General features: G+C 46.7%; 1 protein-coding gene and 1 non-coding gene across 2 annotated transcripts in view; both read right to left on the bottom strand.

Moving 5' to 3' along the window:
- The window catches only part of Wtip (WT1 interacting protein), a 34111-nt gene extending 17014 nt beyond the window's left edge, over nucleotides 1-17097 (bottom strand). The window contains exons 1-2 of the mRNA XM_032893883.1: nucleotides 16355-17097; nucleotides 8324-8425 (exon numbers count right to left, since the gene is read on the bottom strand). Coding sequence (XP_032749774.1) covers nucleotides 8324-8425; nucleotides 16355-16991 — 739 coding nt within the window. The 5' untranslated portion in view covers nucleotides 16992-17097. The remainder of the gene's footprint in view (nucleotides 1-8323; nucleotides 8426-16354) is intronic.
- On the bottom strand, nucleotides 10977-11099 carry LOC116895088. The gene has a single exon (XR_004387255.1). It is a non-coding gene; the product is annotated as a small nucleolar RNA SNORA11 (small nucleolar RNA).
- Nucleotides 17098-26946: the final 9849 nt, after the last annotated feature.

The raw sequence follows: 26946 nt of genomic DNA, 5'->3' as shown, positions 1-26946 counted from the left end.
GACTGCTCTTCCAGAGGTCCTAAGTTCAATCCCCAGCATCCACATGGTGGCTCACAGCCATCTGTAACGGGATCTGATGCCCTTCTGATGTATCTGAAGACAACCACACTGTACTCACATACATAAAATAAAAAATATGTGTACCAAGACTCCTGCGACCTGGGGATGCAGATTCCCTGCCCAGCTAAAGACCCGCCCGCCTTCTGGTTCCCACCTGTGCCAGGCACCAGAACCTGTGCTCTGGACCGGATCACACAGCCCAGAACCCAGTAAAGTTCGATTCCCCAGGTATTCTGACACATCCAAGATCACAGGCTCACAGGAAAGAGAGGCTCCAGTCAGAGACAGGGAGGCCAGATAATATCAGAGATAACCAGATGGCAAGAGGCAAGCACAAGAACATAAGCAACAGAAACAAATTTGACTTGGCAACATCAGAACCCAGTTTTCCCACCACAGCAAGTCCTGGATACCCCAACACACCTATAAAGCTAAATTCAGATCTAACCTCTCATTTCATGAAGAGGACAGAGGGTTTTTAAAAGGACATAAATAACTCCCTTAAAGAAATACAAGAGAACACAAGTAAACAAGTAGAAGCCCTTAAAGAGGAAACACGTAAATCCCTTAAAGAAATACAGAACACAATCAAACAGGTGAAAGAATTGAAAAAAACTGTCCAGGATCTAAAAGTGGAAAAAAAAAAAACATTTAAAGAAAACACAAGGGGAGACAGCCCTAGAGACGGAAAACCTATGAAAGAGATCAGGAGTCATAGATGCAAGCATCACCAACAGAATACAAGAGATAGAAGAGAGAAGCTCAGGGGCAAAAGATAGAAGACATCAACACAACAGTCAAGGAAAATACAAAAAGAAAAGAACTCCTATCTCAAAACATTCAAGAAATCCAGGACAAATGAAAAGATCAACTCTGAAAATAACAGGTATAGAAGAGAGTGAAGAATCCCAACTTACAGGGTTAGCAAACATCTACAACAAAATTATAGAAGAAAACTTTCCTAACCTAAAGAAAGAAATGCCCAGAAACATATCAGAAGTCTACAGAACTCCAAACAGATGAGACTAGAAAAGAAATTCCTCCCGTCAAATAATAATTAAAATACCAAATGCACACAACAAAGAAAGAATATTGAAAGCAGTAAGGGGAAAAGGTCAAGTAATATATAAAGGCAGACCTATCAGAATTACAACAGATTTCTCAACAGAAACTATGAAAGCCAGAAGATCCTAGACAGATGTCATACAGACCCTAAGAGAACACAAATGCCATCCCAGGCTACTGTATCCAGCAAAACTCATTACCACAGATGGAGAAACCAAGGTATTCAATGACAAAACCAAATTCACACATCTTTCCAACCCAGCCCTGCAGAGGATAATAGAAGGAAGAGTCCAACACAAGGAGGGAAACTACACCCAAGAAAAAGCAAGAAAGTAATCTTTTCACAACAAACCGAAAAGAAGAGAAACACACAAACATAACTGCCCTTGTAACAACAACAGGAAGCGACAATGATTGGTCCTTAATATCGCTCAACATCAATGGACTCAACTCCCCAATAAAAAGACACAGGCTAACAGACTGGATATGTAAACAGGACCCAGCGTTTTGGTGTATACAGGAAACACACCTCAGAGTCAAAGACAGTATTACCTAAAGCAAAAGGATGGGAAAATTTTTTCCAAGCAAATGGTCCCAAGAAACGAGCTGGAGTAGCCATTCTAATATCCATCAAAATAGGCTTTCAACCAAAAGTTATCAAAAAGGATGGGGAAGGACACTACATACTCATCAAAGGAAAAATCCACCAAGATGAACTCTCAGTTCTCAACACCTATACCCCAAATGCAAGGACACCCACATTTGCAAAGGAAACCTTACTAAAGCTCAAGCACACACTGCACTTCACACAACAGTGGGAGAACTCAACACCCACTCTCTCCAATGGACAGATCATAAAAACAGAGACACGGTGAAACTAAAAAAAATTATGAACCAAGTGGATTCAACTGATATTTACAAAACATTTCACCCTAAAACAAAAGAATATACCTTCTTCTCAGCACCTCATGGTACCTTCTCAAAAATCGACCATATACTCAAACACAAAACAAACCACAACAGATACAAGAACACTGAATTAACCCCATGTACCCTGTCAGACCACCACGGACCAAGGCTGATCCTCAATAGCAACACAAACAACGGAAACCCACATACGTGTGGACGCAGAAAAATTATCTACTCAGTGACAACTTCTTCAGAGAAGAAATAAAGATATTAAAGACTTTTTAGATTCAATGAAAATGAAGGCACAGCATACCCAAACTTATGGGACACAATGAAAGCAGTGCTAAGAGGAAAACTCATAGCTCTGAGTGCCTCCATAAAAAAATTGGAAAGATCATACACTAGCAGCTTAACAGCTCATCTGAAAGCTCTAGAACAAAAAGAAGCAAATACACCCAAGAGGACTAGACAGCAGGATATAATCAAACTCAGGGCTGAAATCAACCAAGTAGAAACAAAAAGGACTATAAAAAGAATCAACAAAACCAGGATCTGGTTCTTTGAGAAAATCAACAAGATAGATAAACCCTTAGCCAGACTAACCAGAAGGCATAGAAACAGTATCCAAATTAATGAAATCAGGAATGAAAAGGGAGACATAACAACAGAAACTGAGAAAATTCAAAAAATCATCAGATCCTACTACAAAAGTCTATACTCAACAAAACTGGAAAACCTGGATGAAATGGGCAATTTTCTAGACAGATACCAGGTACCAAAGTTAAATCAGGATCAGTTAAGCCATCTAAACAGTCCCATAACCCCCAAGGAAATAGAAGCAGTCATTAGAAGTCTCCCAACCAAAAAAATCCCAGGGTCAGATGGTCTTAGTACAAGATTCTATCAGACCTTCACAGAAGACCTAATACCAGCACTCCTCAAACTCTTCCACAAAATAGAAACAGACGGAGCACGACCTAATTCCTTCTATGAAGCCACAGTTACACTGATACCTAAACCACAAAAACACCCAACAAAGAAAGAAAACTTCAGACCAATTTCCCTTATCAATATCAATGCAAAAATACTCAATAAAATTCGTGCAAACCGAATCCTAGAACACATCAAAACAATCATCCACCATGATCACATAGGCTTCATTCCAAGGATTCAGGGATGGTTTAATATATGGAAATCCATCAATGTAATCCACTATATAAACAAACTCAAAGAAAAGAACCACATGATCATCTCATTAGATTCTGAAAAAGCCTTTGATAAAAAACAATACCCATTCATGTTAGAAGTACTGGAGAGATCAGGAATTCAAAGTGCAAACCTAAACATAGTAAAAGCCATATACAGCAAACCAGCAGCCAACATCAAACTATATGGAGAGAAACTTGAAGCAATCCCATTAAAATCAGGAACAAGACAAGGCTGCCCACTCTCTCCTTACTTATTCAATATAGCACTCAAAATTCTAGTCAGAGCAATCAGACAACAAAAAGAGATCAAAGGGATACAAATTGGGAGGGAGGAGTCAAGATGTCACTATTTGCGGATGATATGATAGTATGCATAAATGACCCCAAAAATGCTACCAGAGAGCTCCTACAGCTGATAAACAACTTCAGCAAAGTAGCTGGATATAAAATTAACTCAAATAAATCAGTAGCCTTGATAAAAGAACTGAGAAAGAAATTAGGGGAACAACACCCTTCACAATAGTCACAAATAATATAAATACCTCAGTGTGACTCTAACCAAGCAAGTGAAAGAGCTGTATGACAAGAACGTCAAATCCCTGAAGAAAAAAATCAAAGAAGACCTCAGAAGATGGAAAGATCTCCTGTGTTCATGGATTGGGAGAATTAATATAATAAAAATAGCCATCTTACCAAAAGCAATCTACAGATTCAATGCAATCCTCATCAAAATCCCCACTCAATTCTTCATAGAGTTAGAAAGAGCAATTCTCAAATTCATTTGGAATAACAAAAAACCTCCGAGAGCGAAAACTATTCTCCACAATAAAAGAACTTCTGGGGGAATAGTATATAGCAACAGTGGTTAAAACAGCATGGTATTGGTACAGAGACAAGCGAGTAGACTAGTGAAAAAGAACTGAAGACCCAGAAATGAACCCACACACCTATGGTCACTTGATCTTTGACAAAGGAGCTAAAGCATCCAATAGACAAAAAACAGCATTTTCAACAAATGGTGCTGGTTCAACTGGAGGTCTGCATGTAGAAGAATGCAAATCGATCCATTCTTATCACCCTGTATAAAGCTCAAGTCCAAGTGGATCAAGGACCTCCACATAAAACTAGATTCTAATAGAAGAGAAAGTGGGGAAGAGCCTGGAATACTTGGGCACAGGGGAAAACTTCCTGAACAGATCACCAATGGCTTAAGCTTTAAGAACAATTGACAAATGAAACCTCATAAAATCGCAAAGCTTCTGTAAGGCAAAGGACACTGTTAATTAGGACAAAATACCAACCCACAGATTGGGAAAAGATATTTACCAACCCTACACTCAATAGAGGGCTAATATCCAAAATGTACAAAGAACTCAAGAAAGTAGACTCCAGAGAACCTAATAATCCTATTTAAAAGTGGAGTACAGAGCTAAACAGAGAATTCTCAACTGAGGAATCTCGAATGGCCGAAAAGCACTTAAAGAAATGTCCAGGGCTGGAGAGATGGCTCAGCGGTTAAGAGCACCGACTACTCTTCCAGAGGTCCTGAGTTCAATTCCCAGCAACCACATGGTGGCTCACAGTCATCTGTAATGAGATCTAATGCTCTCTTCTGGTGTATCTGAAGACAGCTACAGTGTACTTATATATAATAAATAAATAAATCTTTAAAAAAAAAAAGAAATGTCCAACATTCTTAGTCATCAGGGAAATGCAAATCAAAACGACCCTGAAATTCCACCTCACACTAGTCAGAATGACTAAAATCAAAAACATTGGTGACAGCAGATGTTAGTGAGGATGTGGAAAAAGAGGAACACTCCTCCATTGCTAGTGGGACTGCAAGCTGATAAAACCACTTTAGAAATTGGGAAAATTGGAAATAGTTCTACCTGAGGACCCAGCTACACCACTCCTGGGCATATACTCAAATTATGTTCCAACATATAACAAGGACACATGCTTCACTATGTTCATAGCAGTCTTATCTGTAATAGCCAGAAGCTGGAAACAACCCAGATGTCCCTCAACAGAAGCATGGATACAGAAAATGTGGCACATCTACACAATGGAGTACTACACAATGATCAAAAATAATAACTTCAGGAAATTCTCAGGTAAATGGATGGAACTTGAAAATATCATCCTGAGTGAGGTAACCCAGACACAAAAGAACACACATGGTATGCACTCACTGATAAGTGGATACTAGCCCAAAAGCTCACAATGCCCATGATACAAGCTACAGACCATATGGAGAAGGAAGGAAGACCAGGGGGTGGATGGTTCAGTCCTGCATTGGGGGGAACAGGACGATTGTGGGAGGTAGAAGGAGAGGAGGACAAGGGAGGGAGAAAGGAGGGGGAGGAAATAAGAGTGGCAGTATCAGAAACTGGAGGAGACTGAAAGAGGTACAAGAGGGTCAGGAAATTGAACAAAAATAGGTAGCAGGGAGGATGAGGAACTAGGGATCACCACTGGAAGGTCCCAAACACCAGAGAAATGTGAGGCTCCCTGGACCCAACGGGATTGACGTTGGCTGTAATACGCAGAGAAGGGAGAGACAGAACCTGTGGAGACCACGTCCAATAGATAGGCGTGGCCACCCACCCATCTCAAAGGTTTTTAACCCAGAAATGTTCCTGTCCAAAGGAAGAACAGGGACAAAAAATGGAACAGAGACTGAAGGAAGGGCTAACCAGGGACTGCCCCACCTGGGGATCCATCTTGTCTGCAGACACCAAACCCAACACTATTGCAGTGGTCAAGAGGCGCCTGCTGACAGGAACCTAGTGTGGCGGTTCTTGAGCAAGTCCAGCCAGCAACTGACCAATGCAGATGTGGATGTTTGGAGCCAATCATCAGACTGAGCTCAGGAACCTGGTGGGTGAGCTGGCAGAAGGACTGGAAGAGCAGAGGGGGACTGCAACCCCAACCCCATTGGAAGAACAACATAGGCTGGCCTGACCACCCAGTTCTCCCAGAGTCTAGACCACGAACCAAGGAGTGTAGCTGGAGGGATCCATGGCTCCAGATACACATGGAGCAGAGGATGGCCTTGCCTGACAGCAAGGGGAGTGGATGCCCTGGGTCCCGGGGAGGCTTGATGCCTGATGCTGGAGCGGTGGGGCAGGAGAGTGTGGGTGGGTGGGGGAGCATTCTCATATAGGCAAAGGGGAAGCAAGAGGGCAGATGTGGGATGGATGGGGGGGGTTGATGGAGGGGAAACCGGGAAGTGGGCTATCATGGATGGGCAGTTGGTGAAGGGGGTAACCAGGAAGTAGGATATCATTTGAGATGTAAATGAATGGAATGATTAATAAAAATTAAATTAAAAAATCTTTGAAAAAAAAATGTATACATGTGCATGTGCTCATAAAAGCCAGAGGTTAGCACTGGATGTCTGCCCTGATTGTTCCCCATCTGAGTCCTTTAGACAGAGCCTCTTCCTCACACTGGAGCTCACCCATGGCAGATGAGCAGGCCAGCAAGACCTTCTGTGTCCACCTCCCTGGCCCTGGGATCTCATTTACCACAGCTTTTTACATGGATGCTGGGGCTCAAGCTCAGGTTCTCTCCTTTGTGCAGTAAATACTTTATTGACGAGCTTTCTCCTGCCCCACCCCTCTCGCCTCCCCTTTATTTTAAAGAAAATCTTTTTTTAAAAAAGCAATTTAAAAAATAGACTTAACCCTAGTATACTAGATTCTGTTGTAGACCACATTTACGCAGCGGGAATAAGCTAGGTGTGGATGACTGACCTGACCAAAGGACGGTGGAGTGTGAGGCCTGACAGGATTTCTTACCTCACAGTAAAGTGAGTAGACTGGTCTAAACTGAGCCCTGGAGCAACGGTAGTGCACCCTAAAAGCAGAAGGGTGGGTCTGCTGTTGCTTTTTGAGAAAGGCTCTACATCTCCTGGGCTGGCCTTGGACTCTGCTTCTACCTAGGCCTCCCTTCCTGACTGCTAGTATTACAGCAACGGTCTTGATGTCTTCACGCTCTCCGGAAAGCAGCTTTACTTAACTCAATACTAGGCATCCGTTACACTGTGTACCGGCTGGTTTTGTGTGTCACCCTGACACGAGCTAGAGTCATCAGAGAGGAAGGAGCACCAGGTAAGGAAATGCCTCCACGACATCCAGCTGTAAGGTATTTCCTCAATTAATGAACACTGGGGGAGGGCCCAACCCATTATGGGTGGTGCCATCCCTGGGCTGGTGGTCCTAGCTTCTATAAGGTAGGCTGAGGAAGCCTGAGGAGCAAGCCAGTAAGCAGCACCCCATGGCCTCTGCATCAGCTCCTGCCTCCAGGTTCCTGCCCTGTCTGAGTTCCTGTCTGACTTCCTTCAGTGATGAACAAACAGCAATGTAGAAGTGTGAGCTGAATAAACCCATTTCTTCCCCACTTGCCCTTTTGTCACAGTGTTTCACTGCAGCATTGAAACCCTAAGATATATATACTGTGATAAATAAATAAATATATATACATGCGTGCACATATATATTTTATATATACATATGTGTATATATGTGTGTGTATATACACATATATACATATATATCAAAATATTCCATGCATAGGCTGAAGACAGCTTAGTAGTTAAGAGCATTTGCTGCTCTTACAGAGAACCCAGCTTCACCTTGAACACTCACGCGGTGTTCACACCCATTCACAACCCCAGTTCCAGGGGATCCAACAGGCACACATGGTGCACACTCATGAACACAAAGTAAAACAAGCAAATCTTTTAAAAAGCCATTTAAAAACATTAACCCCATGGGCAGACAGGTTCAAGCTCCCTCACCCCATGCCCCCATCCCTCCCCTGTGTGACTAGAAGCACCATGGCCAAGGACTGGAGAGGAGCCTTTCTGACAGCCAGCAAAGGCTTCTTCCCCATGCCCAGGCCTCTCACATGGGCCAGGCAGGCCCAGAAACCAAGGGGCCACAAACCATGTGCACCGGGAGAATGAGTGACTATGACAGCCTCCTTCTGCCCCAGAGCTGAGTGTTTCCTCTTGCCGAGACTTGGGTGCAAGGGAAGGACAGAGGCAGAGGGACGGGTGGGGTGTTACCTACCGCAGGAGTCGCAGATGAAGCAGTCGGTGTGATACAGGCTCCCCATCGCCTGGCACGCCTGCCTCGCTCCGTAGATGCCAAGCCCACACTTGATACAAATGCCTGTGAGGGAGGAGCAGGAGAGCAGCGGCTGGTACCACCCACTACACAGGTGGGTGGCTCCTGGTCAGGTGTCCACCTGCCCGACCCTCCCAAGCTGACCTCCCAAGGCCAGTGTCACCAGGTTCCTGACAACTCCGCTCTCCAGCTACAGGGGCGTGCAGGGGCGTGCAGGGAAATGATACAGGGGGCGATACAGAGGCGATACAGGGGCGATACAGGAGACGATACAGGGGGCGATACAGAGGCGATACAGGGGGGCGATGCAAAGGGACGATACAGGGGCGATACAGGGGACGATGGGGACGACAATGCAGAAGCGTCTGAAGCGTCTGAAGCGTCTGAAGCGTCCTGGGGACGTCAGGGGGCGATCTGAGCGATACAGGGGCACAGGCGATACAGAGGCGATACAGGGACGATACAGGGGACGATACTCTAAGTCAGCGTGCGAGGTCCCCACAGGCCCACGTTTTAGGCACCTGGCTGGTGGCACTCTTTTGAAAAGTTAGGAAATGTAGGGACGGGACATGGTGCCTGGCTGCTGGGACAGGCCACTAGGTCTTGGAGGTGGCAGCTCAACTCTGCTTTTTGGGGCAAACATTCATCTTTCTAATTCACTGAGGCACAAGACCCTGCCCCCATGGCGCTGCCATCACCAGCAGGGCAGCACCAGCCAGCACACCTTCCTTGTCACATTACAGTCACAGTCGCTTCTTCCTTGAAGTGGTCCCAGCAGGGAGCTGCCCAGTGACTAGAAGGCATCATACACAGACAGTGCTCGGTCTGCTACTGCTGCCTGAGCACCCAAAGAGCCTTACCAAGCACGAGCCTGCCTGACATCTGCCGTCAGCTATGAAGGGTATCAGCATGAGAACTAGAAATGGCACTCCATGCCCCTCTACCTCCGACTGAGAGACAACCTTCCTGCTGCCTCTGAACTCTTCAGAATAAATGTGCACACCACACAGGTACACTCAAAGGCATCCCTGCCCTTGGCCGGTGTCCTTTCCCCAGCTGTACAAGCTCTGCGCATTCCCTAGGCCATTCCACAGACATTGACACATGCTGCCCGCCCGCCCGCCCGCCTGCCTGCCTGCCTGTCTGCCAAAACTGTAGTGCAGAAAAACCCCCAGCCCCAGGACAGACTATTCCAGGGAAGGGGCATACAGCACAAGTCACACGATGTCAGACGACGCACACCTGTGACCCCAGTAATCAGGAGACCTAGGCAAGAGGATAGCTCAAAGTTCCAGGCCAGCCTGGGCTGCACAGCAAGTTGGAGGCTAGCCAAGGGTCTATATGGAGACGCTATCTCAAACAACAACAACAGAAAAACAACAAACAGTAATGAGGATGACGGCACTGTCAGCTGGAAACAAGTGCTGTGGAGAAAAGTAGGCTCACAATAATAAATCAAGGGGCTAGAGAGGTGTCTCAGCAGTCAAAACTGCTGACTGCTCTTGCAGAGGACCTGGGTTCAATTCCCAGCACCCACTTAGTTCACACCTATCCATAACTCTGGTTTCAGAGGGTCCAATGCCCTCTTTTAGCCTCTGGGGCACCAGGCATGCAAATGGTGCACATACCTACATACATACAGGCAGAACACTCACACATAAAAAATGAATCAGGGGTTGGGGATTTATCAGTGGTAGAGCGCTTGTCTAGCAAACGCAAGGCCCTGGGTTCGGTCCCCAGCTCGAAAAAAAGAAAGAATAAATAAATAAATAAATAAATAAATATCAATCGGAAAAAAAAAAAAAAAAAACCACGGGGCTGGAGAGATGGCTCAGTGGTTAAGAACACTGACTGCTCTTCCAGAGGTCCTGAGTTCAATTCCCAGCAACCACATGGTGGCTCACAACCATCTGTAATGAGATCTGATGCCCTCTTCTGGTGTGTCTGACGACACTAACAGTGTACTTATATATGATAAATCACAGGGCTGAGGAGATAGCTCGGTGGTTAAGAACACATCCCAGTACACACATGGCCTCTCCCAGCCACCGTAACTCCAGCTCCAGAACATCAAACGTCCTCTTCTGTCCTCCTCAGTCACTGCATACACATAGTGCACACACAGGTAAGCAGCCACACACACTCACACACCAATAAAAGTAAAAGTAAATAAAACTTGACAAAGAATCTTTAAAGAATACGTAATTCTATGAGAGTTGGGCACGGTGGTGCATGCCTGAAGGAGACTGGACAGCCTTATAATGGGCTGGCGGCCAGCATGGGCTCAGTTCAAACAAAACAAAGAAAAAAATCTAGACCAGGTATATTGATTCATGCCTCTAATTCAGGCCGAAGTAGGAGTATCTCATGCTCAGGGTCAGTCTGGGCTCCATGGAAAGTTCCAGAAAAGCACAGCTAGCTGCATAGCATGATCTGGTCTATAAACTCATAATAAATCTAGGGGCTTAGGGTTTCAGCTCAGTGTGTGACATGTGTGAGCCCTCCCCGACCCACACACCTGGAGGTGTGTGATTTTTACACAGGGGTCTTTACACCATGAGCTGAAAGAACAGGACTTTTTTTTTTTTTTTTTTTTACACATGGGGATCCACACACAGAGGAACTGCTTGTGCCCCACATTTCAATGGTCCCAGATTCTTCTTGGGTGTGTTGTAAACAGAGAAGCCATTCTTCAGGCCCTCTGCTCTGAGCACACCCCAAGAACAGTACTTTCTATGCTATGCAGGGATCCAGGGATGCTGGATGGAACTGGGGACCACTCAGCAGGCCAGATTCGGAGAGGGGACAGAGGACTAAGAAGCAGTGTCAGGAGGAGGCCTGGCTCCAAGCCTTGTGTACTATTAACCCAGGTATCCAGGAGACCCAAAAAGCTGCTGTCTTCAGTTACCCAGTATCTCTGGTTGTTTGCATAAGAATGGCCCCCTGGAGAGATAGTTCAGTGGTTAGAGCACTGACTGCTCTTCCAGAGGTCCTGAGTTCAATTCCCAGCAACCACATGGTGGCTCACAACCATCTGTAATGGGATCTGATGCCCTCTTCTGATGTGTCTGAAGACAGCTGCAGTGTACTCACATACATAAAATAAATAAAAATTCTATAAAAAAAAAAAAAAAAAAAAAAAGAATGGCCCATAAGCTTATGTGTTTGAACACTTGACCCCCAATTAGTGAAAGTATTTGGGAAGGATCAGGAGATGTGGCCTTGCTGGAGCAGATGGGTCACTGGGAGGGGCTTGAGGTTTTCAAAAGACTCAGGCCATTTCCAGTGTGTTTTCTCTGCCTCCTGCTTTCAAATCATCATGTGAGCTCTCAGCCAGGTGTGGTGGTATTGCCTTTAATCCCAGCACTCAGGAGACAGAAACAGGCCAACTTGTGAGTTCCAGGTCAGCCAGGGCTGGTAAAAACCATTTCACAAAAAAACAAAAGCCGTGAGCTCTCGGCTGTTCTGAGGCCAGGCCTTCGTCCACCATCATGCACTCTAACACTCTACTTTAAAGTGGGTCCTGGAGAAGTGAACTCAGATCAGGCTTAGTAGAAACGGCCGTAACACAAGGAGTCATCTCTCCAGTCCTCTCTGCATTTCTCCAGCTGGCTTGCATACCCTGGGTTTAAGCACTCTCAATCTGTCTCCCAAGCAGAGCGTGTTAGGCTAGGCGCCACCACACCTGTCTCTTCCTCATCTTGACTCCACTCCTTTCCTTCAGCCCTGATTCAGGGTGTAATTTGCATGCCATTAAGGCCCCAATAATCACTCCTGATGCACTGCCAGACTCTCTTACTGGAGTAAGTCGGGGGTGGGGAGGCCAGGTATGGTAGTTCACCACTTGGGAGGCAGAGGCTGGCAGATCCCTATGACTTTGAGGCCAGCCTGGTCTACTCACTAAGTTCTAGATCAGCTAAGGCTAGACAACAACAAGATGCTGTCTCAAAATATAGAAAAATGAGGTTCTGGAGAACACTGGTTAAGAGCACTGGTTAGGAGCACTGATTAGGAGCACTGGTTAGGAGCACTGGTTAGGAGCACTGATTAGGAGCACTGGTTAGGAGCACTGGCTGACTGGCTGCTCTTGAACAGGACTGGCTGGGGTTTGACTCCCAACACCAAAATAGATGCTTACAACCATGTGTAAGTCCAGTCCTGGGGGACCTGACACGGTCTTCTGACCTCTGTGGGCACGAGGCACACACATGGTGCACATACATACATGCGGGCAAAATATTCATATATATATATAATTAATAAAAATCTTTTTAAAAGAAAATAAGTTGCACACTCGGGAGGCAGAGGCAGGCGGATCTCTCTGAGTTCAAGGCCAGTCTGGTTTATGTAGTGAGTCCCAGGTCAGCCAAGGCTACACAGAGAAACCCCATCTTGAAAAACAATGAACAAACAAAATAACACACAAAGAACTGAGATGGGAAGGAGGTAAGATGAAAGGGCAGAGGGACTTGATGCTCTATGGATTTAGATATGTTTATGCTTTTTAAGAAACACTAATTTGTGTACATGTGCAATGATACATGCATGATCAGAAGACAACTTACAGGAGTCAGTTCTCTCTGGCTTGGGAACAAACGGCTTCTTTAGCCTCTGAGCCATCTCACCCCCGCCCCGTGTGTGTGTGTGTGTGTGTGTGTGTGTGTGTGTGTGTGTGTGTGTGTGTGTGAAAGATCCTTCTACAGACTTATAACCAAAAGAGAAGGGCCAATGGAAAGAGGAAAACTTAAGTTGGAGGTAGAGGTCAGAGAGAGCAGAATGGTACCCTCTCAGGTGGCAGGCTGGCCATGTACTGAGGCATGGCGGGAGAAACAGGAAGCCAAGACTGCACTTGGAGACCTTAACATTCTGAGTGAAGTGGGAAGCAGGATGGGTGTCAGGCGACCAGAAGGTTGTTGAGGGAACATAAAAGCAAAGTGAATAAGGCTAAGGGCAACACACAAAGTCTTACAAACCCACTGAGGTCAAAAACAGGCCAGAGAAATGGCTCAGGTCTTTCAATTAAGCCTGACAACCTAGGTTCAAGCCTCAAAATCTACATGGTAAAGGAAAAAAACCAACTCCAGCTAGTCTCTGACCTCTACATACATGCCACAGCATTCATGTGTCTACACCAATACATACACACACACACACACACACACACACACACTGGGGGTCACTCCAGCAATTCAGAGTGTGTGGAGGGGGGCATTTCCTGTGAAGAATCAAACAGGAGCTGGAACCAAAAGCTAAGAGAAGCAAAAACAGAGAAAGGCCTAGGAGCCTTAGCAGCAGATGACTGGTTCAGGAGCCAGAGGCTGTCGACCTCCGTTAGACAGCAGAACTGGGGTAGCAAGAGGTCAGCTGACACAGAGCCTATGGAGGAGGGAGCTAGGGATGGCACAGGCAGAGGAACACACTCCAGACAAGGTTTATAGAAGTCAGACTTCCTTCTGTAAGAGGTATTTACTCAGGTCAAAAGACTTGAGATTTTTTAAATTGCAAGCTGGATAGGATAGCATGTGCTTATAATCCCAGCACTTGGGAGGCTAAAGCAGGAAGAGTTCAAGGCTAACCTAGGCTAAGACTCTGGCCTTTAAATTAATTTTTTAAAGAAATTAACATATTTCTGCTTTCTGTTTTGCTGTCCAGGTCTCATTTTGTAGCACAGGCTGGCCTGAAATACATAACCCTTCTGCTTCGATTTTCCAAATGCTTGGATTACAGCTGTTTACAACACTAGAAACTGCCATTTCTGTATCTCAAAAACATAAATTATTATCAGATACAGATTAACCAATATTGCCCATTTTTTAAGAACCAGGAAAAAAGGTCTATTTTTGGTTTAGGGGATGAAAGCTAGCATTTAGAGTAGGTATAGTGGCTCAAACCTGTAATTCCAGCATTCAGGAAGAGTGAGGCAGGAAGATAGTTACTTGGAGGCCAGGTCGGTAGACAGAGCAAGACCCTACCTAAACAAGGGGACTGAAGATACGGTTCAGTTGACAGAGTACTTGCATTGCACGCATGAAGCCCCAGGTTCCATCCTCACCACCCCATAGTCTATCTGTGCTGGTGCACAGCTGTAATCCCAGTGCTGGGGGTGAAGGCAGGAGACAAAGGCTGTCCTCGGCTACAGAGCACACTCTGGAGCAGCCTGCGCTAGACGAGACTTTACTCAGAGAAGGGAACGTCTACAATCAGCCAGCTCAATCTCCTGTGTGGCTAAAAGGGCTAAAGCTGAGCCCTCGATGCTCTTAGAACAGACCCCCACCTCCGCCTGTTTTGGCTATTGGTCCCTTTATTTCCCCATTAAATCACAGTGTAATACACAGACCTGAGAGTGGTCACGGGGGCCAACACAGACCAATGCTCAGCCTCTAGGTGTGCTCGGGCCAGAAGATGATCAGATGCTCAACCAAGAGCACAGAGAGTACCCAGCTGAGCTGTTCGGCTCCTGGCAGAAGTCCAGCTTCTCACTCACCTACTCCCAGGCCGTTTACAGCAGCCATCACCTCAGCCAAGCCAGATTCTCCATCCTGACTTCTCACGTGGATCAAGCACCTCTACTCCAAAGACAGGCATGCCCTTGGCCATCTTAGGCTACCACCTTCTCAAACCCTCACTCTCTTCCTCCACTCTGGAATGCACCCATCTGACCTGCTAAGTGCAGCCTCTACTCCCCTAAGATCTACTTCAAAGCAACCTGGAGCTGCTAGCTCTACTGAATTTGAGACAGCCCAAAATCAGCCAGGCCTGTCCCAGACTTGCTAACCACGCACATCCCCAAGCCAGGAGCTTCACTCCCTCTACCACACTCACCTAACTGCTGTGCCAAGGAAAGCCATCAGACTTTGGGGTCTTGCTAATGCGTGTGATTTCTTTACCAGGGCTGTTATGAGTCAGATTCCCTTTCTTTGGTATTTAATGGTATAACCTTCACTTTCTATTGCCACATTTTGAAACACAGTCTGGCTATGTGGTCTTGAGTGGTTCAGAACTACATGCAGACCAGGCTGGCTTTAAACTCTACTACCGTTCCTGAATCCCCCAGTGCAGGGATTACAGGTCTGTACCAACCATGGTAGCTAAACGGTAAAGTCTGGATGCGTATTTTTCTTAGTTATTTTTTTTTCTATATATGTAACCAGCTGTAAGGTTGGTCGGTGGTTTCGTTAATCTGCTTTGCCTTGCTGAGAAACAAACCTAGGGCAGTGATAGGCAAGTGCTCTATGGCAGAGCTACACGCCTAGCTCAGAATTCCTGTCGGAAATATCCCGTGTATAGCCTAGCCCAGAGAAGCTTGGAATGCCTGGCTTGGTCCTGTGGCCTTACACAGTCCCACCTGCAGCCACTACCAGCACTGAAGCCTCAGTCACACAGTTTCTGGGGTACCCAGGGAACACATCTTTCTGTCCCTATCCATGCCTCACAGTTAGAAGGGGAGGGTCACTTCCGTTCTGCTCTTCATCAAAGGTTAGTAGGGTGAGTAGGAGCAATGCTAAGGATGAAGAAGAATGCCCAGCAACAGGGGCTGAAGAATGGGTTTTCAGTAAGAACTTGGTGCTCTTGCAGAAGACTTAAATTCAGTTCCCCATACCCACTTCTGCTCACAACCGACGGCTACTCCAGTTTCAAGGGATCTGACGCCGTCTGACTTCCCAGGGTACTTTCACACACACCTAATTAAATCTTTTGTAGAGTTCATAAGTTTCTAAACCCAGCACTCGAGAGACAGGGGCAGGAAGATAACTGTGAGTTCCAAGCCAGCCAAAACTACATAGTGAAACCTTGTCTCTAATACTAGAAAATAGCCTAGGCTGTCAATCAGCCTGATTTTGTCTGGGTCTCCAACTTCAAGTAAGGAAGCGCCGGGCATCTCTGAATCCCTAGCGGGAGAACAGCCCCTACCAGAGCCTCGCGCACCCCAGACCCCCCCACCCCCGACCCGGACCCCGGCCCGCGCACGCTCACCAAAGTAGTCTCGCGCCGTGCGCGCCTCGAGCGCGCGCTCCAGTTCCCGCGTGAGCGCCTCCAGCCGCCGTTCGGCCGCACTCGGGCCGCCCTCCCGGCCCGGGGGCAGCGGCAGCGACGGCAATGGGAAGGGGAACTGGGCAGGCTCCGGGGAGCGAGCGGGCGTGGGGCCGACGCCGGGCGGCAGCAGGTCTGCACAGGCGCCCGCTGAGCCGCGGGAGCCCAGGCTGGACACGCTGGAGCGCGCGCTGCCCCCCGACGGCGGCCCGGGGCCGGGGCCATGGCGCTGGTCGTAGCCCAGGCTGATGCCGCTGGAGCGCGCGCTGCCGCCGTCCGAGCCCGCCAGGCTGGCGCGCGGGCCTCGCTCAGGGCGGCTCGGGACGTCAGGCGCGGCCTCCGGGCCGCCTCCGCCCTTGCCTCTGCGGCCCGACACTGGCGCCGTCTCGTCCGCTGCCCGCGGCCCGCCGCACGCGCCCCTGGGGAGCCGGCGGTCGGCAACGACTCGCGCAGGCCCAGCCCGGCCAGGAGCAGAGCCGCGTCGTCCGCGGCTGTCCGCGAGCGCTGCATGGCCGTCGGCCCGCCGCGGCGCGTCACCTCCGCCTCCCGCCGCCGCCGCCGCTCCGGCAGCGCGCCGCATCGTCCGCCGGCCCGCAGCCCGCCCCGGGACCCCTGGGCGCAGGGGCGGGGTCGCGGTCGCTCGGCGTGGGCCGCGCGCTCGCGCGGGGCCGTGGCGGGGAGGGACGGAGACGCGCGGCGAAGGAATGCGCGCGCAACTCGGGGCCGCGCCCCCTCCGCTCGGAGGCCGCGCGCGGGGGGCGGGGGGGAGCGGAGGGACTCCTTTGCCCCGTCAGGAATGTGAGGAAGGAGACTGCGCAGCGGCCTGTGGAATGTGGGGGGGCGGCGACGGCCGGGCCGAGGGGTGTGCAGACTGCGCAGGGACGCGGGCGGGCCAGCGGTGGCCCAAGCTCTGGTCCACCCCGGGGCCTCAGGGCACATTCCAGATTCCCCCTCAGGCTGAGCTCTAAGCCCACATCCTCCTCATTCCTACCAGGCTCTCTGCTAAAAGAGCACAGCCTGATGCTGCCTGCTTTGTGCCACATGGATGTGACACCAACGTGGGAATTATGGCAGTTTCAAAAAAAAGAAACGGGAACACCAATCAATTTAAGGATTCTAGCAACTTCTAGGTATAACCGTCCCAATTACACATTCTAAGACTTAGAAAAGAAATATGGGTCAAGTTCCAGGACCCATTGTGAGTGTGACTTCCACCAAAATTCTCTTAGGCTCAGAATAGTTAGGAGCATTTGTTGCTCTTGCAGGGGACCCAATTCACAGACAAGATGGTTCGCAGCTCTCCTTAACTTCAGTTCTAACGGAGTTCCACCTCTTCCATCCACTAGGCATGAACGGGGTGCATAAATGCACATTCAGGCAAAAAACTCATACAAATAAAAAAACAATCTAAAAACAAAAGCCCGTTTATCACCTGACATCCATAAGTCCCTACTTTAACTGGAGAACCATAATGAATCTTAGGTTCCCCTCCCCCACCCCATGTGAGGAGAATCTCAGAATTATTGCCAGTGTAGAACCAGTTTCCACTAGGCCTTGGAAAATCCTGTTGCTTCCTTTTCTCAGATACAGTTACCCTGGTAGAAGGATGCAGAATGGCTAACAATAAGACTCTTATATTGTAACATGCCTCTTACTCCAGGGGACCTGGCCTTCCTTCAAGGGCTTCTGGGTCATAACGAGCTCAAGTCTGGAAACTGGTTGACAGGCCAGGATTCTCTAGTGTTGCTTTTCTTTCGTTTGTTCTAGAGTTTTTCAGTATATAGATTGAACTAAAGGGGACATACAGCATAGTCCTTCTCATTCATGGCTATTGGACGGGGCCCAGCAACCTGCAGCCAATGACAATTTGTTGGCCTTAGAGACTTTGGCTGTGAACAGCACTAAAAAATAGGAGCTTTGTCACTGCATACCGCATCTCCTTGGCACCTGAAAGGTCTGGCCAAGGCTAGTGTGACAATGGTAAGAGTCCCCTTGAAATGCCAGGGCTCGTCTTCCACAGTACCCGCCTCAGATTTAGGGCATGCCGAAAGGATGCTTCTAAACATCTGGGCAGTATTGTGATGTGGCCACACAGGTGGGGCCCTGTCCCCAAATCCACAAACAAAAACAAAACAAACAAAAAAATCTGTCTTACCCTGCAAGTGCTCTTATGGGAAAGAAAACCAAGGAGAATGTCAGGGGTGGGGAGCGGGGGAGGGGTGGGTGGTTGGGCAGGGGAACACCCTCATAGAAGAAGGGGGAAAGAGGATGAGATAGGGGGTTTATGGACAGGAAACCAGGAAAGGAAATAACATTTGAAATGTAAATTTTAAAAATCTGATAAAATGAAAAGTAAAAAAAAAAAAAAGAAAAGAAAACCAAACCTTATGTGTTGTGTCCAATGATCCAGGAAACAGTTTTAAGTGAAAGTTCCCTTGATTCCAGGCACCCTTTTCTCAGAGGGTGACTGTAAAATACCCTAGTACCAAGGGAAGGGAGCTAGTTGGTTGCAGACTGACCTATGCAGAAGCCTGGCCTCCACTGTGCAAAGAGCGGCTGGGACACCTGCTTTCCAGATGGAAGGGAAACAAAGTGTCTGGCCCGTCCCTGCCCCCAACACACACACACACACACACACACACACACCCTACCTCCTAGGATCTAAGGAATTCCAGCCTTGCCTCACCCACACAAGGTGTGGAAGCAAATATTTGGGGAGCAAATGCCCAGGAGAGCCACCTCATGGTCTACCCACCTGTCTGATGAGAAAGGAGAAACCGTCTGACGAATGATCACATTTCATTGGTCACATTTATCAGCCACTTAAAAGTGAAAATGTTGGGGGGCAGTGAAAAGCCTCCGGAAGGTAAAAACCACCTCTTGTATATGCCTAATACCTTACCTAGGTCAGTCCTCAGAACCCACAGCAAAGGGAAAGAACCAGTTCCTGAAAGTTGTGTTCTGACGGCCGCCACACGGACACAGAACAGGGCTGGTGAAGGGCTCGTTGATATACCTGACCACCTACAATACATTCCCTGGACTCACACACCAATTGACGGCATAAGTTCTTCTCAGACTTCCACACACACACCGTGGTACAAGCACATCCACATATGTACATGCGTACACACAGATTACTGAACTACTACAAAATTATAAGCAGTAATTTCTTTTAAAACATCTATTCTAGGTTATGATTGTGCATGGCTGTAATCAGGAGGTCGAGGCAGGAGGATCACTTTTGAAATCAGCCCAGGCTGCATAGCAAGAAGCCCCCCCTAGTTATTAAGTAAATGTTTCAGTCCAACTTTCCCAGTTAGAACCTTCAAAAGTTAAATAATACATTAGTGTCCAGGGTCAACTAAAATCCATTACTGTAGAAATAAGAAAACCTAAAAGTAAAGCGACCTAAAAGGCCCAAATGTGGGATAATAGAATAAACAACTTCCGTGGGATCCTTTGTTTACAGATCAAATGTGGGATAATAGAATAAACAACTTCCGTGGGATCCTTTGTTTACAGATCAAATGTGGGATAATAGAATAAACAACTTCCGTGGGATCCTTTGTTTACAGATCAAATGTGGGATAATAGAATAAACAACTTCCGTGGGATCCTTTGTTTACAGATCAAATGTGGGATAATAGAATAAACAACTTCCGTGGGATCCTTTGTTTACAGATGAACCAGTGCTTCGCATCCTAGCACTGGAGAAACAGAGGCCGGCTGGAAGACTGAAGCAAAAGGAACACACGATCAAGGCTTGCCTCAGCTCCAGAGCAAATTCCAAGTCAGTCTGATCAGTGTAGTGAGACTCTAGATCAAAAGAAAAAAAAAATCATAAAAGGAGCTGGGGCCAGGGAGAGGGTTCAGGGCAAAGGCACTTGCCACCAAGTCTGGTTACTGGAGTTCAATCCCTGGGACTCATAAGATAGGAGAACCCCCTCATCTGAAAGTTGTAGTCATCTTCTGGTCACACCAGATAGATAGATAGATAGATAGATAGATAGATAGATAGATAGATAGATAGATAGATGATGGATGGATGGATGGATGGATGGATGGATGGATGGATGGATGGATGGATGGATGGATGGATGGATGGATAGATAGATAGATAGATAGATAGATAGATAGATAGATAGATAGATAGATAGATAGATAGATAGGGTAGATGGATGGATAGATGGATGGATAGGTGGATGGGTAGATGGATGGATGAATGGATGGGTGGATGGGTGGATGGATGGATGGATGGATGGATGGGTGGGTGGTAGATATAGATTAGGTAGATATAGATGATAGATAAGTGATAAATGGATAGAGATGATAAGTAGATGATAGGTAGATGGATAGATAGATGTGAAAGCCTCGTTGGAACCCTCAGTACCACAAATGAACTTGTGTGTGTGTGTGTGTGTGTGTGTGTGTGTGTGTGTACATTATTTACAGAAACCAAGTGGGTCCTGGTGTTTCACACCTTTAGTAATCATTTTATTTCACTGAGTTATAAGAGTTTGTTACATATTTTGAATACCAGTGTACCATGCTTACAAATACTTTCTACTAATTTGCGTCTTCTCCTTTTCATGTGACTTCGTAAGAATAGAAGTTATTTTGGGGGGTTGGAGAGCTGGCTCAGCAGTTTTAAAAGTACTTGCTGCTCGTCTGAAGGAACCAAGTTAGGTTCCCGGTTCCTATACTGCAGCTCACAACTGTCTGTAACTCCAGTTCCAGGACAAGTGACCGCTTCTTGTGACCTTGTGGGACCCAGACAAGCACATGATGAACCGTCACACATACAGGCTAAACAACCATACACATAAAGTAAAAGGGTGGGCTTTTGTTTGTGACAGGGTTTCTCTGTACAGCCTGGCTGTCTGGGACCAGGCCAGCCTTGAACTCACAGAGATCCACCTGCCTCTGTCTCCCCAGTGCTGGGGTTAAAGACATGCACCACAACTCTCAACATTTTAAAAGAGATTTTAGCATTGAATTCCATTACAGACAGTTGTGAGCCACCATGTGATTGCTGGGATTTGAACTCAGGACCTCTGGAAGAGCAGTCCGTGATCTTAACCGCTGAGCCATCTCTCCAGCCCAACGTTCAGCTCTTTCAATGTTACTGTTGGTGTGGTTGGCTGTATTAGTGGCTCTTCTCATTGCTGTGATGAAATGCATGCAAAAGCAGCCTAAGGAAGAGAAGGCTTACACTGGCTCAGGCTTTAGAGGTACACCATGGTAGAGAAGCTCAGTGGTAGAGTAGGAGGACATGGCCATACTATACATGCATCGACACTCAGGATGCAGGGAGAGATGAATGCTGGCATTCAGTTCATTCACTCGTTTTCTCCTTTTTATCAGTCCAGGGCCCCAGCCAGAGCAACACTTCTTAAAAAAAGTTACTTTATCAAGCAGAAATTATGTTCAGAATATAGTTAAACAGAACTGTAGCCCTACAATTCAGCTTAGTTGGTTTTCTTTTTCCCTCTCTCCTTCTCTCCCTCCCTCCCTCCGTCTTTCTTTTCAACCCAGGCTGGCCTCAAACTCTCTATGTCGCCAACAATGACTGAGCAGATGATCCACCTGTCTTTGCCTCTCTGGTGCAGGATTAAAGGCATGTACTACCAAGTTCAGCTCAAATTTGTTTCCTTTAGTGACGGCAGTTAAATGTCCCAAATAAGCTTTGGGCTAAGACTTGTCCTGTTGAATTGAATACAGGAGGAAAATGTTCCTTCTATGTGTAGAATTCAAGAAGCAGATTCCCAGTATAAAAGTATCTATAAAAATACTTCTCTAAATATATCCTCCCTAAAAACAGCCAAATGGAGAATTCTGGCCCTCTGGAATTCTGCTTTAAAATGCTTATCCTCTGACCTCCACACAAATGCTTGGCATGTGCATGTACACACACACACACACACACACACACACACACACACACACACACACAAGCATATATACACACATTATTTTTAGTTTTTTTTATATGTATGAGAGTTCATCTGCACGTACATATGTATACCACATGTGTGCCTGGGAGCAGTGCAGGTCAGAAGGTGCCAGATCCCCTAGAACTGGAGTTAGAAAAGGTCCTGAGCCACTCCATGGGTGCAGGGAACTAAACCCAGGTCCTCTCTCAGAGCATCCAGCACGTCAGTGCTCTTAGCCCGTGCTCTTAAGCACTGAGCCATCTCTCCAGTCACCTACAAAACGAAACCCTTTTAAAGTAATATAAATTTCTTTGAGGCTGGGGAAGATGTTGGCTAAAGAATGCATTCTCCTCTTGCAGAGGACACCAGATAGGTTCCCAGCAGCCATGGCTGACAATTGCCTGTAACCCAAGCTCCAGTGAAAACAATGTCTGAGGCTTCCTTCAGGCACCCTTATGTACAGAAACTACACACACACACACACACACACACACACACACACACACACACACACACACACACACACATGAACTTTGTTAAAAAGAAAAAATTCTTTTCATCTGTGTATGTTTGACTGTGCACATGCCATGGCACATGTGCATGTGTACGAAGGACATAGGACAACTTTGGCTGTTAGTTCTTACCCACCACCTTGTATAAGACAGTTTCTCTCTCTCCTCTCGATTTAAAAAATACTCAAGTTTTCATTTTGAGACAGGGTTCTCTATGTAGCTTCGGCTGTCCTGTAACTCACTCTGTAGACCAGACTGGTCTTTAACTCAGAGAGATCCACCTGCCTCTGCCTCCCAAGTGCTGGGATTATACGACAGTGCTAGAAGTGCCTGGTTGAGACGGATTACGGATTTGTTACTGTGTCCAGATTCATGTGGGTTCCAGAGACCCAGACCAGGCACAGCAAGCACCTTACCCACCGAACTGTCTTCCCTATTCACCAGCAAGTTAATGCTATCCTGAACTATGAAGTGAAATGCTGTCTTTAAAAACACGTGAAAAGGGGTTGGGGATTTAGCTCAGTGGGAGAGCACTTGCCAAGGAAGCGCAAGGGCCTGGGTTCGGGCCCCAGCTCGAAAAAAAAAAAAGAACCAAAAAAAATAAAAAATAAAAAAAAAAAAAAAAAACCAGGCCTGGTAGTGAACACTTTTAACACCATCACTTGAGAGACAGAGTAGGTGAGTCTCTGTGAGTTCAAGGCCAGCCTGGTCTACAGAGCTAGTTCTAGGACAGCCAGTGGTACACAAAGAAACCTTGTCTCAGAAAACCTAGATAGATAGATAGATAGATAGATAGATAGATAGATAGATAGATAGATAGATTTGGTAGATTGATAGATTGATAGATTGATAGAGAGGGATGGATGGATAGATGGACAGACAGATGGATAGGTGGATAGACAGATGGACGGACGGATGGATGGAAGGTGCTGGAGAGATGACTCAACAGTTAACCACACTGACTATTCTTGAGGACCCAGGCTCCATTCCCAGCACATGCCAGCTAACAACTGTGAGAAGTGACATCTTCTGGCCTTTGAGGCCCGCACATAGTACACACACACATACATGCCAGCAACACATCCATACACATAAAATAAATCTTTGTTCTTTTATAAGAGAGGATCTCTATAATATAGCTCTATGCGTCCTGGATCTCACTATTTGGACCAGCCTGTTCTGGAACTCACAGAGATCCACCTGCCTGTGCTTCTTTGGTGCTGAGATTATAGGTGTGTGCCTATGCCTGGCTAAAAATATCTTTAAAAAAAAAAAAAAAAAAAAAAAAAGGCTTTTGCCAAAGGCCAGTGTTCCAAACACCTCTCCCATTCTGTGCAATTTTTCTGTTCACCTCCCCACAACCCCAACCCAGATGTTCCCGGGGTGGACTCTACTTACCCACATTTGCACCCATAGGAATAAATGTGGACAGCCACCAGGTTTGAGCGTGAGAGCTAGTCCCCACCGAGGAGGTAAAACAAGATCACTACCCTGCAGTCAGATAAGAACTACATAAACTTCCGGCTGAATGCTTGCCCGACTAGGTTAGGTCTCTGGGAACTCTTTTGGAAAAGCCAATTACTTTGCTAAAATTACTTCTGATTTGCTCATGTCTTTTGGGGTGACATAACATAGGGAATATTCTTTTTTCCCCCCAAGAAAGAATTTCTCTGTGTAGCTCTGGATGTTCTGGAACTCAGGGATCAGTCTGCCCTACTTCTCAAGTGCTGGGACTGAAGGCTTGTGCCACCATCCCCACTGGGGATATTCTTTTCCAACACCCTTTGGGTCAAAATAATGTTTCCAGAGATGACAAACCTTAAAGTCTTTAAACAGTTGACCAAAAACAAAACAAAACAACAACAACAAAAAATCAAAGCCCTGGAGAAGGCTGGAGAGACGGCTCATTGATTGCTGAAGAGCATAAGCCCAGCGGCCATGTTGGGTGGCTCTTACCTGCTGTAACTCCAGCTACACTGTTTGACGCCACAGGTTCCGGTATACATGGCATTCACTCTCACATGCACGTTTGACTAAAGATACTAAAAATGAATCTATATACTGGGCATGGTGACCTGTGCCTTTAATCTCAGAAATCAGGTGCAGTGAGTTCAAAGCCAGCCTGGTCGACATGGTGGTTTCAGGACAGATCCTGCCTCAAAAATCCAAAACCAAATCAAACGGCCAAAAGGCTGAGATTAAAGGCATAGGCCATCATACCCAAAAGGTCAGGATCTATGGTAAGATCCTAAGTGTCACCAGACACAGCTCTGCAATCCCAGTTCTTGGGAGACTAACGCAAAGCTAGCAAGCATTCCTATGCATTAATCTTAAAATCTAAATTCATATTATTTTATGATTATTACTTTTGTTTCCAGAGATGACAAACCTTAAAGTCTTTAAACAATTGACCAAAAACAAAACAAAACAACAACAAAAAAACCCAAAGCCCTGGAGAGGGTTGTAGAGACGGCTCATTGATTGCTGAAGAGCATAAGCCCAGCGGCCATGTTGAGTGGCTCTTACCTGCTTTAACTCCAGCTACCCTGGTACCAGCAGATCACAGATGTGTTGGATCCTCTGGAATGAAATGGGAGCTATGGGGTGCTGGAAACCAAGCTCAGGTTCTCCAAAAGAGCCATCAATGCTGAACCATCTCCCTAGCCCATGTCTTTTTTTTTTTTTTTTTTTCTTTTTTTTTTTTAGGAGCTGGGGACCGAACCCAGGGCCTTTCGCTTCCTAGGCAAGCGCTCTACCACTGAGCTAAATCCCCAACCCCCCCTTTTTTTTTAAAGATTTATTTATTTATGAGTACACAGTAGCTGTCTTCAGACACACCAGATCTCATTACAGATGGTCGTGAGCCACCATGTGGTTGCTGGGAAGTGAACTCGGGGTCTCTGGAAGAGCAGCCAGTGCTTTTAACCCCTGAGCCATCTCTCCACCCACCCATGTCTGACTTTCAATTATGCATACATGTCTGAGTGTGGGTTTGTACCTGAGCAGTTCAACCCGTAACTGCTGAGCCATCTTTCTAGCTCCACACCACTTACCGTGACAGCCAGCCTTCCTAGGATGAAATTACAAGCCGGCAGCTATGCCTACCTGGTACTTAGATGAGTTCTGGGGATTCCAAACTCTGGCCCTTTCGCCACTGAGCCGTCTCTGAAGCCCCCTCGGTGTTTTTAAAAGCATGATTGATAATTCTGTGTACCGTATGGCATGGAATGAAGGTATTCTCAGGAGTGAGACCCAGAGGGCAGAAGAGGAAATAAGACTGTGGTTCCATCTGGGCCATGCACACTGCAAAGGAGCCCATGCAGGGACAGTCATCTCCAAAACTCAAGTTACGGGAACTGGCAAAGATCATGTGTGGCGGTCAGAGGACAAAGTAGAGAAGCTGATTCTCGAACGTGTAGGTCCTGGGATTGACCTGACCTTGTCAGGCTTCTGGCCAGCACCTTCACCCAGAGCCACACTGCTAGTCCAGTTTTAAATCTGTACTTTTTTTTGTGGTAAAGTGTTGAGGTTATCAAACCCATGGCCTCTCCCACACTTCCACAGCACTGGTTACACCCCAGATAGCCCCAGGATTTTGATTTGGTTTTGGAATTTTGAGTCAGGATGTGTCCTGGGATGTAGACCAGGCTGGCTTCGAACTCACTGCCTGAGTTCTGAGATTAAAGGCATTCACCACCATGCCCAGTTTATATTCATTTTTAGCACTTTATTCACGTGTATGTGCCATGTGAATGCCATGTGTGCTGGAACCTGTGGAGTATCTGTTGGTTGGGTTTTTAGAGATGGTCTTGGGAGGCTCATGCTGATTTCAGACTCCATATCATAAAGCTATATATGACCCTGAATTCTTCATCTTTAAATCTTTTTGAACTTATACACATGCCTTAGGGGGCAAAGAGTGTCAGCTCTCCTGGCGCTGATGTGACAGGTGGCTGTGATATGAGGTCTTCTGCAAGATCAACTGTTCCTGAGATCCCAGGTGTGTAGTGGCACCCAGGGGAGGGAAGTCTTCTGTCACCTGTGTATGTCTGGAGGCCAACTCTGGGTGATAGTTCTCAGAAGCCAT

The sequence above is a fragment of the Rattus rattus genome, chromosome 2 (genome assembly GCF_011064425.1).
Source record: "Rattus rattus isolate New Zealand chromosome 2, Rrattus_CSIRO_v1, whole genome shotgun sequence".
NCBI lineage: Eukaryota > Metazoa > Chordata > Mammalia > Rodentia > Muridae > Rattus > Rattus rattus.
This window is presented reverse-complemented; position numbering and strand designations above follow the sequence as displayed.